At 51.2% G+C, this 13545-nt stretch overlaps 1 protein-coding gene across 1 annotated transcript; it reads right to left on the bottom strand.

Moving 5' to 3' along the window:
* Positions 1 to 2334: 2334 nt before the first annotated feature.
* KLK4 (kallikrein-related peptidase 4) lies at positions 2335 to 7497 on the bottom strand. The gene is made up of 5 exons (XM_011946290.1): positions 6871 to 7497; positions 5477 to 5639; positions 4775 to 5025; positions 4556 to 4692; positions 2335 to 2657 (listed from the first exon to the last, which is right to left on the bottom strand). Exons 1-5 carry the CDS (start codon positions 6929 to 6931, stop codon positions 2505 to 2507), a joined length of 765 nt encoding a protein of 254 aa, XP_011801680.1. The 5' UTR covers positions 6932 to 7497; the 3' UTR covers positions 2335 to 2504.
* Positions 7498 to 13545: the final 6048 nt, after the last annotated feature.

The following is a 13545-nucleotide window of genomic DNA, read 5'->3' as shown; positions in this document are numbered from 1 at the left end:
CTAAACAGTGGGTACAAACAGGCATAGAGTGAAATAATAGACACTGGAGACTCCAGCAGGTGGAAGCATGAGAGGGGGGTGAGGTGAAGGAGGAAAAATGACCTGTCGGGTACAGTGCACACTACTTGGGTGATGGATACAGTAAAAAGCCCAGAGTTCGTCACCACACAACATATCCCTGTCAGAAACCTGCACTTGCACTCCCTAAGACCGTTTTGAAAACACATGAAGATTTTCTGGCTATTATGATTTCTAGCTTAATTACATTGTGGTCAGACAACATACTCTATATATTCCAACTCGGAAATGTGTTGAGACTTGCTTCGTACCTCAATAACGGGTTCGTGTTTGTGAATGCTGTGTGTGGTTTTTAAATTGAGGTAAAGTTTTTATTGAGGTATGCACAGTGTGGCATTACGATTCAATGAGTTTTGGCAAATGCGTACACTCACGTAATCCTCACTCCTGTAAAGTTATGGAAAATTTCCATCCCCCGAGAAAGTTCTTTTATGCTTCTTCCCAGTCTGTTTTGTTTTTGTTTTTGTTTTTGAGACGGAGTCTCACTCTTTTGCCCGGACTGCAGTGCAGTGGTGTGATCTCGGCTCACTGCAACCTCTGCCTCCTGGGTTCAAGCAAGTCTCCTGCCTCAGCCTCCAGAGCAGCTGGAATTACAGGCACTCACCAACACATCCATCTAAAATTTTTTTTTTTTTTTTTTTTTGAGATAGAGTCTTGCTCTGTCACCCAGGCTGGAGTGCGGTGGTGTGATCTTGGCTCACTGCAATCTCCACTTCCTAGGTTCAAGTGATTCTCCTGCCTCAGCCTCCTGAGTAGCTGGGACTACAGGTGCCCACCACCTCGCCTGGCTAGTTTTTTTTGTATTTTTTAGTAGAGACGGGGTTTCACCATGTTAGCCAGGATGGTCTCGATCTCCTGACCTCATGATCCGCCCATCTCGGCCTCCCGAAGTGCTGGGATTACAGGCTTGAGCCACCGCGCTCGGCCAAAATAATGATTTTGAGATGCGTGTATGGTGTTGCTTATATCAATGGTTTATTTCTTTCTGGTGCAGAGTAGCAATCCATGGTATGGATATATCACAGTTTGCTTATCCACTCACTTACTGATAGACATTTGCTTCATTTCCAATTTCATTATTATGAATGAAACTACTATAAACATTCTTAGGGAAGTCTTTTTATGGCTGTTACATAAATACTATGAGTAGAATTGCTAGCCATCATGTGGATGTATGCCTACCTTTCTAAGAATTTACCAAGCTGTTTTCCAAAGTGGTTGTACCATTTTACCCCCTACCCCCAGCATTGTAGGAGAGTTACAGCTGCTGTAGATATAACTGAGACTTGATGCTGTTATTCTCTTCAATTTTAGCCATTCTGGCAGCTGTATGTCTTTTGAAATGATTCTCTATTTTTCAGGTACTGGGTGCAACTTTCCATATCTGACCATTAAATAGAATGTGCCAATTGTATTGTTCAAATTATCTATATACTTATTCAGTCTCCCATCTCCTTGCCCCTCAGTTGCCCCATTCTGGCCCTCAACCTCCTCTCTTTCTGCTCCTTGGTCTCTGTAGCTGTCACTCACAGTAGCCCTCTCCACAATTCTTCCCACCAGACTCCAGCTGCAGCAGCCAAGTCCTGAGACAGACGCAAATTAAAAATTCTTGAAATGCAGTTAAGAAGACAAAAACAAATATAGATCAACTAAAGCTGAATAGTTAAACTAAGCAAGAAAATCTCTACAGTTACCATTTGCTGACTTGACTTTTCAGAAACTGGACAACAGCCATGGCACTGGTTTCTCTTAACCACCCAGGGAATGGCCCCTCCCTCTGAAACCCTGTGGCCCTCCTGGTCAAAGCTCCCATTTCCCAGATAGGGAAACTGAGACCCATGGAGGAAAAGCCATTCGCTGGAATCTCTCGAATGGAAGGGGAAGCAAGGAGGACACTACAAACAGAACCTGCGCTTCTCTTAGACTTTATTTCTGGATCTGGGGAAAGGGACAAAAAATGAAAAACCAACTCTAACACTGCTAAGGTTGAGTCAACATCTTGCCACAAGGGGGCACTGTGTACAGGGAGAGTCTAGGTGGCTTTGGAAGGCTGGGTCTGAGGGAGGAGGGCCTGGAGCCTGGACCTCTGGGTCTGGGGAAGGAGGGGTTGGGTGTCTAGACCTCTGAGTCTGAGGGAGGAGGGGTTGGGGGTCTGGAGCCCTGGGTCTGAGGGAGGAGGGGCTGGACTCCTGGGTCTGAGGGAGGAGGGGCTGGGGGCCTGGACTTCTGGCTCTGAGGGAGGAAGGGCTGGACTCCTGGGTCTGAAGGAGGAGGGGCTGGGGGCCTGGATCCCTGGGTCTGAGGGAAGAGGGACTGGAGACCTGGACTCCTGGGCCTGAGGGAGGAGGGGCTGGGAACAGAGATTCCTGAATTTCTTCCGCAGGATGTACTTAGGGGTCAATTTCATGGGTTCCCAGTACCCATAGTTAACTGGCCTGGACGGTTTTCTCTATCCACTCAGTGAATTTGCAGAGGTTGGTGTAGACGCTTGGCACGCCAGCTTGGCCACACTGGCCTTGTCCGAAAGACACGAGGCCCTGCAAGTACCCGTTGCAGATCAGGGGCCCCCCAGAGTCACCCTGTTGTGAAGAGAGGGAGAGTCAGAATCCGAAACACAGAGAGGTGGAAATGGATGTGGGATCAGAGAGGAACTAAATGAGACTGAGAAACAAAGACGGAACCATCATCAACACAGCCCAGCAGCATATCTGTTGGAAGGTCCCGTTCCCGATCCCCGACCTCATCTAATCCTGCTTCCCGATGTCCTGTGTCCTGAATGCTGGCGGCTTCTCTTGGGCTTGTTGTCTGTCTGTTTCGGTCTTTCCTTCTTTGTCTCCTTCGTGGCTTGCTTGTCTGTCTCAGTGTCTCTGCATCTCTTTGTAAAGTCTTTTTTTTTTTTTTTTTTTTTTTGAGACACAGTCTCACTCTGTTACCCAGGCTGGAGTGTAGTGGTGCGATCTTGACTCACTGCAACCTCTGCCTCCCATATTCAAGCGATTCTCCTGCCTCAGCCTCCCAAGTAGCTGGAATTATAGGCGCCTGCCACCACCACACCCAGCTAACTTTTGTATTTTTAGTAGAGACAGGATACCACTATTTTGGCCAGGCTGGTCTTGACCTCCTTACCTCAAGTGATCTGCCTGCCTCGCCTCCCAAAGTGCTGGGATTACAGGCATGAGCCACCATACCCAGCCTCTTTGTACAGTCTTGATTTTTCCTATTTCTCTTCGTGTTTCATCTCTATGAGTCTGTGCCACTGTTTGCCTCTGGGTACACAGTTGGCCCTTGAACAACTCTGGTTTGAACTGCACAAGTCCACTTGGATATTTTTCTTTTTTTTTTTTCTTTTTTTTTTTTGAGATGGAGTCTCGCTCTGTCTCCTGGGCTGGAGTGCAGTGGCCAGATCTCAGCTCACTGCAAGCTCCGCCTCCCGGGTTCACACCATTCTCCCGCCTCAGCTTCCCGAGTAGCTGGGACTACAGGCGCCCGCCGCCACGCCCAGCTAATTTTTTGCATTTTTAGTAGAGACGGGGTTTCACCGGGTTAGCCAGGATGGTCTCGATCTCCTGACCTCGTGATCTGCCCGTCTCGGCCTCCCAAAGTGCTAGGATTACAGGCTTGAGCCACCGCGCCCGGCCTACTTGGATATTTTTCAATAAATATATTAGAAAAATTTTAGGAGAGTGGCAACAATTTAAAAAAATTCACAGACGAACTGTGCAGCTTGGAAATATAAAAAAATTCCAACAAAGGTATATCATGAATGCATAAAACATATGCATAAATTGACTATGTTATTGGTAAGGCTCCCCGTAAACAGTAGGCTATTTCTTTTTTTTTTTTTTTTTGAGACGGAGTCTCGCTCTGTCCCCCAGGCTGGAGTGCAGTGGTAGGATCTTGGTTCACAGCAAGCTCCGCCTCCCGGGTTCACACCATTCTCCCGCCTCAGCTTCCCGAGTAGCTGGGACTACAGGCGCCCGCCGCCACGCCCAGCTAATTTTTTGCATTTTTAGTAGAGACGGGGTTTCGCTGTGTTGGCCAGGATGATCTTGATCTCCTGACCTTGTGATCCGCCCGCCTCGGCCTCCCAAAGTGCTGGGATTACAGGCGTGAGCCACCGCGCCCGGCCCTCAGTAGGCTATTTCTAGTCGCGTTTTTGGGGAGTCAAAAGTGATACAAGGATTTTCTGTTGGGAGGAGGTCAGCGCCCCCAGGCCCCATGCTGTTGGGAGGTCAACCGCATTTCTATGTGTGTGTGTTTCTGCCTCCCCGAGTGTCTATTTCTGTTTTTCTCTTCCTTTGCTTCTCTTTATTCCTATGTTTATATCTCTGTTTCTCCCAGTTTCTCTCTCCAGTTGTCACTGTCTCCCTGTGTGTCTCTTCGTCTCTGCATCTCTCCATGCAGCCCTGTGTAACTCTGTCTCCCCCTTCTGCACCCTTCCCTGAGTCGCCTGCCCTCCCCTTTCCCCGTCTCTCACGTAGCAGGAGTCCTTCCGGTCTTGCCCTCCACCGGCGCAGAACATGCTGGGGTGGTACAGCGGGTCATAGAGCTCACTGCAGACCTCCTCAGACACCACCGACAAGTTCACGCACTGCAGCACGGTGGGCATTCTGCCTGGGACGCAGAGCTCTGGGTCAGCCCCCGCGACTGGGCAGAGGACCCCTTGAAGAAGGCAGACATACACCCGTGAGCTCACCGTTCGCCAGCAGACCCCAGCCAGAAACGAGGCAAGAGTCCCCCGCGGTAGGGCACCGCGAAGCAAGGCTGATGTTCCGGATGGTGGCAGACTCGGACACAGGTTCGTCCAACTTGATGAGCATGAGGTCGTTGGCGAGCAAGGGTCTGTTGTACTCTGGGTGCTGCACCGAGTAGCTGGCCTCCACCATCCGGCTGCCTGGCTCTTGGTCGGCCTCAAGACTGTGCAGGCCCAGCCCGATGGTGTAGGACCTGAGGGCCACGGAGGGCAGGTCAGTTTTGTGGCAACTGCCTCCTTATCTCCATTCTCATCTTCAACCCCATTCCCATCCCCATTCCCTAACCCCAACCCCACCCTCTTCGCTAAACACCCTAAGGGCTACTTAACCATGGTCTCAAATCCTCATTCACAAAAATTCAGGGACAGGAACTTGCCTTAGTTCACTAGAGACTCAGCACCGGGCTGAGATTTCAACCCAGGGCTCTCTGAGTCCTTCCAAAGCAAGGTTCCCGCCTCCCAGCCCTTCTCTCTGGGCTCCCCGGATCCAGGCTAATTCCGTCCTCCTCCCAGAGCCTTCACCGCTGATTCCCCCTGAGCACCCCAGGATGAACCTGATACTAGGCCCCTGCCTTCAGCCAAAGTAACACCCAGGCCCTGCCCCCGGACCCAGGCCCTGCCCACTCGCCCTACCTCTGCACTCACTTCTGGAAACAGTGTGCGGCTGACAGCACCCACTGCGGATGCACCAGGACGCCCGAGCAGAACAATTCGTTTTCCATGATCAGTGCCGCCTGCCAGGGCTGCGAGTGCGGGATGCAGTCCTCGCCGTTTATGATTCGACTGCTGCTACCAGAGACGAGCGATCCTGAGGGCGGAGTCAGGGCTGGGGACGGGCCTAGGAGGCGGGCCCAGGGCTCCTGGGGGTGGGCTTACCGAGCAGGGGCGTGGTCAGAGGTTCAGGAGCCGTCAGGGCTCCTTCGGGTGGAGTCAGGGCTGGGAGCGGGCTCAGGAGGTGGGCCTAGAGCTTTTGGGGGTGGGGTTACCGAGCAGGGGCGCGGTCAGGGCTTCAGGAGCAGTCAGGACTCTTGGGGGCCGAGTCAGGGCTGGGGACGAGCCCAGGGGGCGGACCCAGGGCTTCTGGGGGTGGGGTTATGGTGCAGGGGGCATGATCAGAGCTTCATGGGCTGGTCCAGGGTATTGGCCTAGGGTTCCCAGGGGCGGTGATCACGGTGCAGGAGCCTGGTCAGGGTTTCAGGGTAGTCAGGGCTTCTGGGAGGTAAGTCAGGGCATGAGGGTGGGCTGAGAAGTCGGGATTAGTGCTCCTAGGGTTGGGGTTACAGCACAGGGGCGCCGTCAAGGCTTCAAGAGCCGGGTTATGGATAGGGGCAGTCTCAGAAGGTGGGACCAGGGCTCCTGGGGCGCACTCAGGGCTCTGGGGTGGGCTCTGGAGGTGATACTGGTGCCATCGCGGTGCAAAGCCCGGTCAGGGGTTCAACAGAGGAGTCTAGGCTCATAGCGGTAGGATCGGGTCCTTTGGTGTGGATTAAAGCTCAGGGGGTGGAGTTATTGCTGGGAGCAAAGATCGGTCACTTGTCTGCACAGACTGATGCTCAAAGAGTCCTGCAGCGAGTCAGTCCTATCCTCTCCCAGCCTTACCCACAGTCACATCCAGCCACAAGCCCATTCACACCAAAACACCATTATATAGTCCCGTGAGGTGAGTTCCTTGGGGATGGGAGAGGGGGATCTCAGGACTGAAGACCCAGGAAGTAGGCACAGATTCCCAGCAATGGATTATTCCCCAGGAAGCACAATCTCCTGCACCCTCGGCTTCCCCTGTCCCTACATCATCATTACACTGTTATCACTCCACCAGATATTCAGAGGCACAAACTGTCAGTGTCTCACAGGTGCAACCACACACCCAGGCACACTGCCACACACAATTCCGGGGGACAGCCATGGGGGCGGATCACATGGTTACCGTCTCACAGCCAGCTTTGCAGTCACGAGCAGGAGGACACTGAATCACGCCCGAACATTAGCAAACACTGTGGCCCCCAAGCACAGTCACACACACATGCACACTCAGATACCTGTGGCACCAAGGATGAGGTACCCCAGGAACCAGCTCCAGGGGTTTCCTGCTGCGGTCATCACGTCAGCACCTGGGGATGAGGACTGAGACTTAGCCCTATCTGGGGGTCTTCAGTCCAAGTCTCTCCATCCCTCTCTTTCTCCCTCCCTTTCTTCCCCCTGGGATGTTATTAGGTAGGCTAGAGTCTAGACCATCTACCCCCACTCCCATCCGTGGACCCAGAACCTAGAGAGACAGATTTAGAGACCAAAAGAGAAAAAGAGGGAGAGATGGGAAAAGAGAGAGAGAGAGAACTGGGTAGAAAGGAAAGTTTAGAGACAGCATCTAGCTGTCTCCGAGTGGGCAGAGATGGTGTCTAGCCATCCATGAACAAGCACGGAGGGAAGACACACAGAGAATCAGAGCTGGAGAGACAGTGTTTGAGAGATACCCTCAGAGACAGTCTGAGAGTTAGACACGGAGATAGAGATTCAGAGAGACAGAGAGGCTGAGGGAGACCCAGAGAGAGAGAGAGAGAGAAAGAGATAGACTGCTAAGTAGAGACAGTGAGGGATCTATCTGGAGAGATGTGGAGATAGGAGGCACAGAGGCTGAAAATCCAGCGACACGGAGCTGTACGGAGACTCGGATCCCAAAGACTGCAGGCTTTTAGTGGGGAACCACCAGGCCTCTTACCTGGCCACCTAGGGCTCCTGGATTCCGCTGCTGGGCTGAGCTCCAGCCTGCTGCCTCCCGCAGGGGCCTCCTTGGGGCTTATAAGTGTCCTCAGTCTGGGCTGGCCTGCCCCCCAGGGGATGCATTCCAGGGGTCAGGTGCTGTGAGCTTCCAGCTCAGTTCTTTCAGGCTGCCTCAACTCTGACCAGGCAGTGATTGGGGGCCCAGATGGGGCTGGCGGCAGGGGCCAGGGGCCCGGGGCCCAGGGAGGAGACCCCTGCCCAGATCCTAGACTCCACTCTCCCTTTTCTTTCTCTCTCTCTCATTCTATCTCTTTTCATGTTCTTATTCTCTCTCATGAGATACTTCTCTCTCACCTGTATTTCTCATTGTCTCTTTCTCTTATTTCTTTCTCTCATTCTCTCTCTCTCGTGTTTTCTTTCATTTCCTCTCATTCTTTCCTGTTCTCTCTCATGTTCTTTCTCTTTCTAAATTAAATCTCTCTCTCTCCCTGCCTTTATCCCTCTCTTGCTGTGCTTCTCCAGCAAATTCCCCCAGGTTCGAATCCAGCCGACATCACACACTATTTTTGGAACCTTGGGCAAGTGACTGCACCCCTGTGAGCCTGTTTTCCAACCATAAAACTACAGTGACCAATATGCCCCATTTCCCAGGTGGATTCAAAGAGGTCATTCGGGGAAAGGCACACGGTGCCAGGTGCATCGCAGGCTTGCGGTGAGTGGGAGAAGTAAAAAGCCTTCGCTTACTGAAAAGCAGCTGAGCGCCTACCGCACTCCCAGCTCTGCCGCAGGTGCAGGGGCCACAGGAGGAACCATCAAAGCCCTCGCCACTGGAGATCGCGTCCTACTGGGGGGCACAGACAATAAAGGAAAACTGCAGGGACCAGCATATAAGGTGGTGAGTCTTTATGCTGTGTCGGGGAGTCTCAGAGAAGGGGAACATTTAAGCTGAGAACCCAGTGGAGAGGAGGAGGAGGGTCCACGCAGCAGGGGAGGTTGTGGGGTGCAGGGAAGAACTTGACTCCAGCCAGAGGAGGGCGGGGCGGGCAGGAGGGCAGACCAGGAACCCGGTCGGCCTGCAGGCCTCTGTCTCTCCTCGGCCGTCTCTGTCTCTCTGTCTGTGGCCCTGTTTACCTATCAGGGTTAAGGAGTTTGGGTTTTACTAAGTGCAATGGATTTTAAGCACGAGGATGGAGTGACATCATCTTATTTGCTTTTTAAAAACTTCCAGGGTGGAGAGTGATGGTGGGGGTGGGGCGGGGGGGCGGTGGTAACGGCCCAGGTGGGAGGTGACCCGGTCAAGGGAGAAGAGAGGTGAATGGACGCGGGGTCCCCTCTGCATGTGGAGTCAAGTTACTGCCCGATGGATGAAAAGTGGGGGGTCAGGAGCAGAGGAGCCAAGGACGGCGTGGAGGCTTGGTCCCTTGGCTTGCGCTCACGGATCTTGTGGAGACGCGTAGGTGCGGGAAGCGGGTAGGGCGTGCGAGGGTGCGGCAGACCGCGGAGGGTGCACGGAGGGGCAGACCGAGGTCAGGACTGCCGAGAAACAGTGGGGACTCATTAGGGGAGAGGTGGCGTTTACAGCCACGAGGCCGGATGAGATCACTCAAAGAGTGGGTGGGTGTAGACCGCAGAGCCGGCACGAGTGAGGGGCGGTGCCCGCAGATGACCGCGATGAGACAGGAACGTCTCTGTGTCTCTCCCTCTCTCCTGGGTCTCGTCTCTGTCTCTCTAACATTCATTCTTTCTCCTTCCTTCCTTCTTTCCCCCACACCCCACCCCGTGGCTCTCTGTCTCTCTTTCTCTCTGGCTCTATTTTCCTCTGTCTCTCTGGTCCCATCTCTGTCGCTCTCTACCTCTTGTCTCTGTGTCTCTCACCTGCCAGGCTGGGAACATCCCCAGTGAGACCCTCCCCCAACTCTATCCTGGGCCTGTGCGCCCCCAGATAACTCTGGGCAGGACAGGACATAGGCTGAGGCCACAGAATAGGAAGCCCTGGCAGGTCTCTGTCTCTCTTTTCCCTTGTCCCTGTCCCTTTCTCTCTCTGACCCCGTCTCTCTTGCTGTCCCTCTGACCTCTGTCTGTGACCCTCTGATCTCTGTCTGTGTCTCTCTGCTCCTGTGTGTCTCTCTTTCCTCCTGTCTCTGTCTCACCTTGCCTTCTCTCTCTGTTTGTGGCTCCACATCTGCGTCTCAGTCCATCTTTCTCTGTGTCTCTCTCTCCCATCTCTGTCTCTCCTTGGCTGTCTCTGTCTCTCTGTCTGTGGCTCTGCACCTGTGTCTCTGTCCAACTTCCTCTGTCTCCCCTTTCCTCCTGTCTCCTCTCATGTTGCTCCGTCTTTGTTTTCCATGCGCTTCCAACACTTTTCCCTTCGCTGTCTTCATTCTGTCTCAACTCAAACGTTATTTCTTCAGAGGCCTTCCCTGAGCCCTTCCCCAGTCTGATTCAGGGTCTTCAGTCCCCTATTTGTTTTTGCATCTTATAGCATCCTACACGCTCCTTTAGAGCATTTGGTACAATGTATACACGTATTATTGTGTGTTTCTTTTTCTTCTTTGTTTGTTTGTTTGAGATGGAGTCTCACTGTGTTACCCAGGCTGGAGTACAGTGGTGCGTGCGATCTCAGCTCACTGCAACCTCCGCCCCCCCAGGTTCAAGCGATTCTCCTGCCTCAGCCTCCTGAGTAACTGGGATTATAGGTGCCCGCCACCAAGTCTGGCTAATTTCTGTATTTTTAGTAGAGATGGGATTTCACCGTGTTGGCCAGGCTGGTCTCAAACGCCTGACTTCAGGTGATCCGCCCACCTTGGCCTCCCAAAGTGCTGGGATTACAGGCGAGAGCCACCGCACCCAGCTTGTGTGTTTCGTTTTTCTAGTAGCTGTTTCTTTCACTAGTGTGGGAGCCCCTTGGGGACAGGGCTGGTGTCTGCTGTGTTCACTGATGAAAGCTATTCACTGCAGATGTGTTGAGTGGATGGATAAAGGGAGATACAAAGACAGAGAGACAGACAGGAGAGGGAGAGACAAAGGCTGGTAGAGAAAATAACAACAGACAATAATGGTAGCTTACTATTCATTAACCTTTAGAATATGTTAAATTAATTGTAAGGAGGTCAAGAACTTACCATATGTCTGGCCCTCTTTTAAGTATGTTAAATGCAATAACACATGTATTCCTCAAAACAAATATAAGTAGATGCTGCTATGAACTTTGTTGGACAGATGAGGAAACTGAGGCACAGAGAGGGTAAGTAGTTTACCAAAGTCACAGAAAGACTAAGGCCAAAAGACAAGAACAGACAGAGGTGGGTAGATGGAGAATAGGAGAGAGCTGGGAACACATTGAGAGATGTGGCCAAAAAGAGAGGAAGACACTGAAAGAGAGACACATTTCAGGAACTAGGAATAATCATCATTTCAAAAATAATAAAATATCGGGACGGGCGTGGTGGCTCACGCCTGCAATCCCAGCACTTTGGGAGGTCGAGGCGGGTGGATCACCTGAGGTCAGGAGTTTGAGACCAGCCTGGCCAACATGGCAAAACCCCGTCTCTATTAAAAACACAAAAAATTAGCCAGGCGTGGTGGCGGGCCCTTGTAATCCCAGCTACTTTGGAGGCTGAGGCAGGAGAATCAATTGAACCTGGGAGGCAGAGGTTGCAGTGAGCGGAGATCGTGCCACTGCACTCCAGCCTGGCGACAGAGTGAGACTCTGTCGCTCACATACACACTCACCAAAAAAAGAAAATCACGCCAAAACCCCACAAACGCCAAAGGAGCAGAAGTTGTTATAGTGACTCATTGACCAAAGGCCTAGGCATCCGCCATCTTTCTAGCACCAACCAAGCTGAGTCATCAGACATCACTCTATGGAGGATGTGGGATGGTGGGACCCCAAAGTAGCTGTGACATTTCTTGCCAGGCAGATGGGGATGGGGTAGTGGGCCTGGAGCAGACTGAAATCAATTAAGATCTGATTGTGCAGGCCATAGTGGGCAGGTGTGGAGGTATGGTCAAAGGACTGGCTTTTAAATTTTATTTAGTTTTTTTTTTTTTTTTTTTTTTTTTTGAGATGGAGTCTTGCTCTATCGCCCAGGCTAGAGGGCAGTGGTGTGATCTCGGCTCACTGCAACCTCCACCTGCTGGGTTCAAGAGATTCTCCTGCCTCAGCCTCCCGAGTAGCTGGGATTACAGGCACACGCCAACCATGCCCAGCTAATTTTTTTTGTACTTTTAGTAGAGACAGGGTTTCGCCATGTTGGCCAGGCTGATCTCGAACTCCTAACCTCAAATGATCTGCCCACCTTGGCCTCCCACAGTGCTGGGATTACAGGCGTGAGCCACTGTGCCTGGCCTTATTTAGTTTTAATTAATTTAAATGTAAACACTGACACTTGTTGCAGTTATTGGGAGAGTTTTAATTAAGTACGTTTGGAACAACCTGGGTGCGTGAATCATCTTTTTCAATTCTAAACTTTCTGGGCTCTGAATGCAGATCAAATATTTCTGAAAAAAACTCAGCATCCAAATTGCGGTGTGCTGTGTGCGTAAATATATACCCTGGATTTCAAAGAACTGGTGTGGAATAAAGAATGTAAATTCTCTTACTGATTTTTTTACATTGGTGACGTGGAAATGACAAGTTTGGATATATCAAGTTTAGTATGTTACTACGATTAATTTTACCTGTTTCTTTTTCCTTTTTAATTAATTAATTTATTATTATTATTATTTATTTTTGTAGAAACAGGGTCTCACTAGCTGCTTAGGTTGGTCTTGAACTCCTGAGTTTAAGTGATGTGTCTGCCTCAGCCTCCCAAAGTGCTGGGATTACAGGCGTGAAGCACTGCACCTGGTCCAGGTTTCTTCTTAAATGTTCCCTCCTGACCCCCTGTTTAGAATGGCTCCACCTTTTTACCCTGATTTTGTTGTTATCAAGTATATAAGTCTGTATTCATTTCCCATTGCTGCTGTAGTAATTGTCACACACTTAGTGGCTTAATACAAAAGAGATGTGTTCTCTTACAATTCCAGAGGTCATAAGTCCAAAGTGTCTAAACTGAGCTAAAGTCAAAGTGTCAGCAGAACTGATCCCTTCTGGAGGCTTCAGAGGAGGCTCTGTTTCCCCCTTGTTTCCAGCTTTAAGATGTCACCTGCATGCCTTGGCTGGCGGCCGCATCCTCCATCTTCAAAGCCTGCATCATCCTGACCTCCGCTTCGTGTACTCACCTTCCTTCTCTGACTGACTCTTCTGTCTCCCTCTTATGGGTGATCAAGGTGATCTTTGTGATCACCTGGAGCCCCCTCAGGTAACCCAGGATCATCTCTCCATCTCTAGATCCTCCACTTAATCACATCTGCAAAGTCTCTTCTGCACGTGAGGTCACATATGCATGGGTTCTGGGGATTGGGACATGGATATCCTTGGAGAGGGGGCATTATTTTGTGTACTCAAAAATTGCGGCATATTCAGTGATATGCTCGTTTATTGTGCTTGCCTCTCCTAGACCATAAGCTCCATGAGGAACAAAACATGACCCTATCAAGGTCACCATTGTATCCCCAATGCCAAGGACAATGCCTGGCACATAGTAGTTGATCAGTAAACATTCACTGAGGACTGGTCGGGTGCGGTGGCTCATGCCTGTAATCCCAGCACTTTGGGAGGCCAAGTCGGGCAGATCACGAGGTCGGGAGATCGAGACCAGCCTGGCTGACATGGTGAAACCCCATCCCTACTAAAAATACAAAAAATTAGTTGGGTGTGGTGGCGAGCGCCTGTAGTCCCAGCTACTTGGGAGGCTGAGGCAGGAGAATGATGTGAACCCAGGAGGCGGAGCTTGCAGTGAGCCGAGATCATGCCACTGCACTCCAGCCTGGGCAATAGAGCGAGACTCCGTCTCAAAAAACAAAACAAAACAAAACAAAACAAGACCATTCACTGAGGACAAATGTTCCAAGGACAGAAAAATTCATGCTCTTAATGAACAACTTATTTA

This window comes from Colobus angolensis, unplaced genomic scaffold, assembly GCF_000951035.1.
Source record: "Colobus angolensis palliatus isolate OR3802 unplaced genomic scaffold, Cang.pa_1.0 Scaffold25, whole genome shotgun sequence".
NCBI lineage: Eukaryota > Metazoa > Chordata > Mammalia > Primates > Cercopithecidae > Colobus > Colobus angolensis.
The sequence above is the reverse complement of the archived record's forward strand: the minus strand, read 5'-3'. Positions and strand labels throughout refer to the sequence as shown.

Excerpts from the sequence above, each read along its gene's own strand:
- KLK4 (XM_011946290.1), bottom strand. The coding sequence starts at position 6,931 with ATGACCGCAGCAGGAAACCCCTGGAGCTGGTTCCTGGGGTACCTCATC. Across the intron at positions 4,693-4,774 it reads CTGGGGTCTGCTGGCGAACG|GCAGAATGCCCACCGTGCTG; the intron begins GTGAGCTCACGG and ends TCTGCGTCCCAG. Across the intron at positions 2,658-4,555 it reads ACCGGAAGGACTCCTGCTAC|GGTGACTCTGGGGGGCCCCT; the intron begins GTGAGAGACGGG and ends TCTTCACAACAG.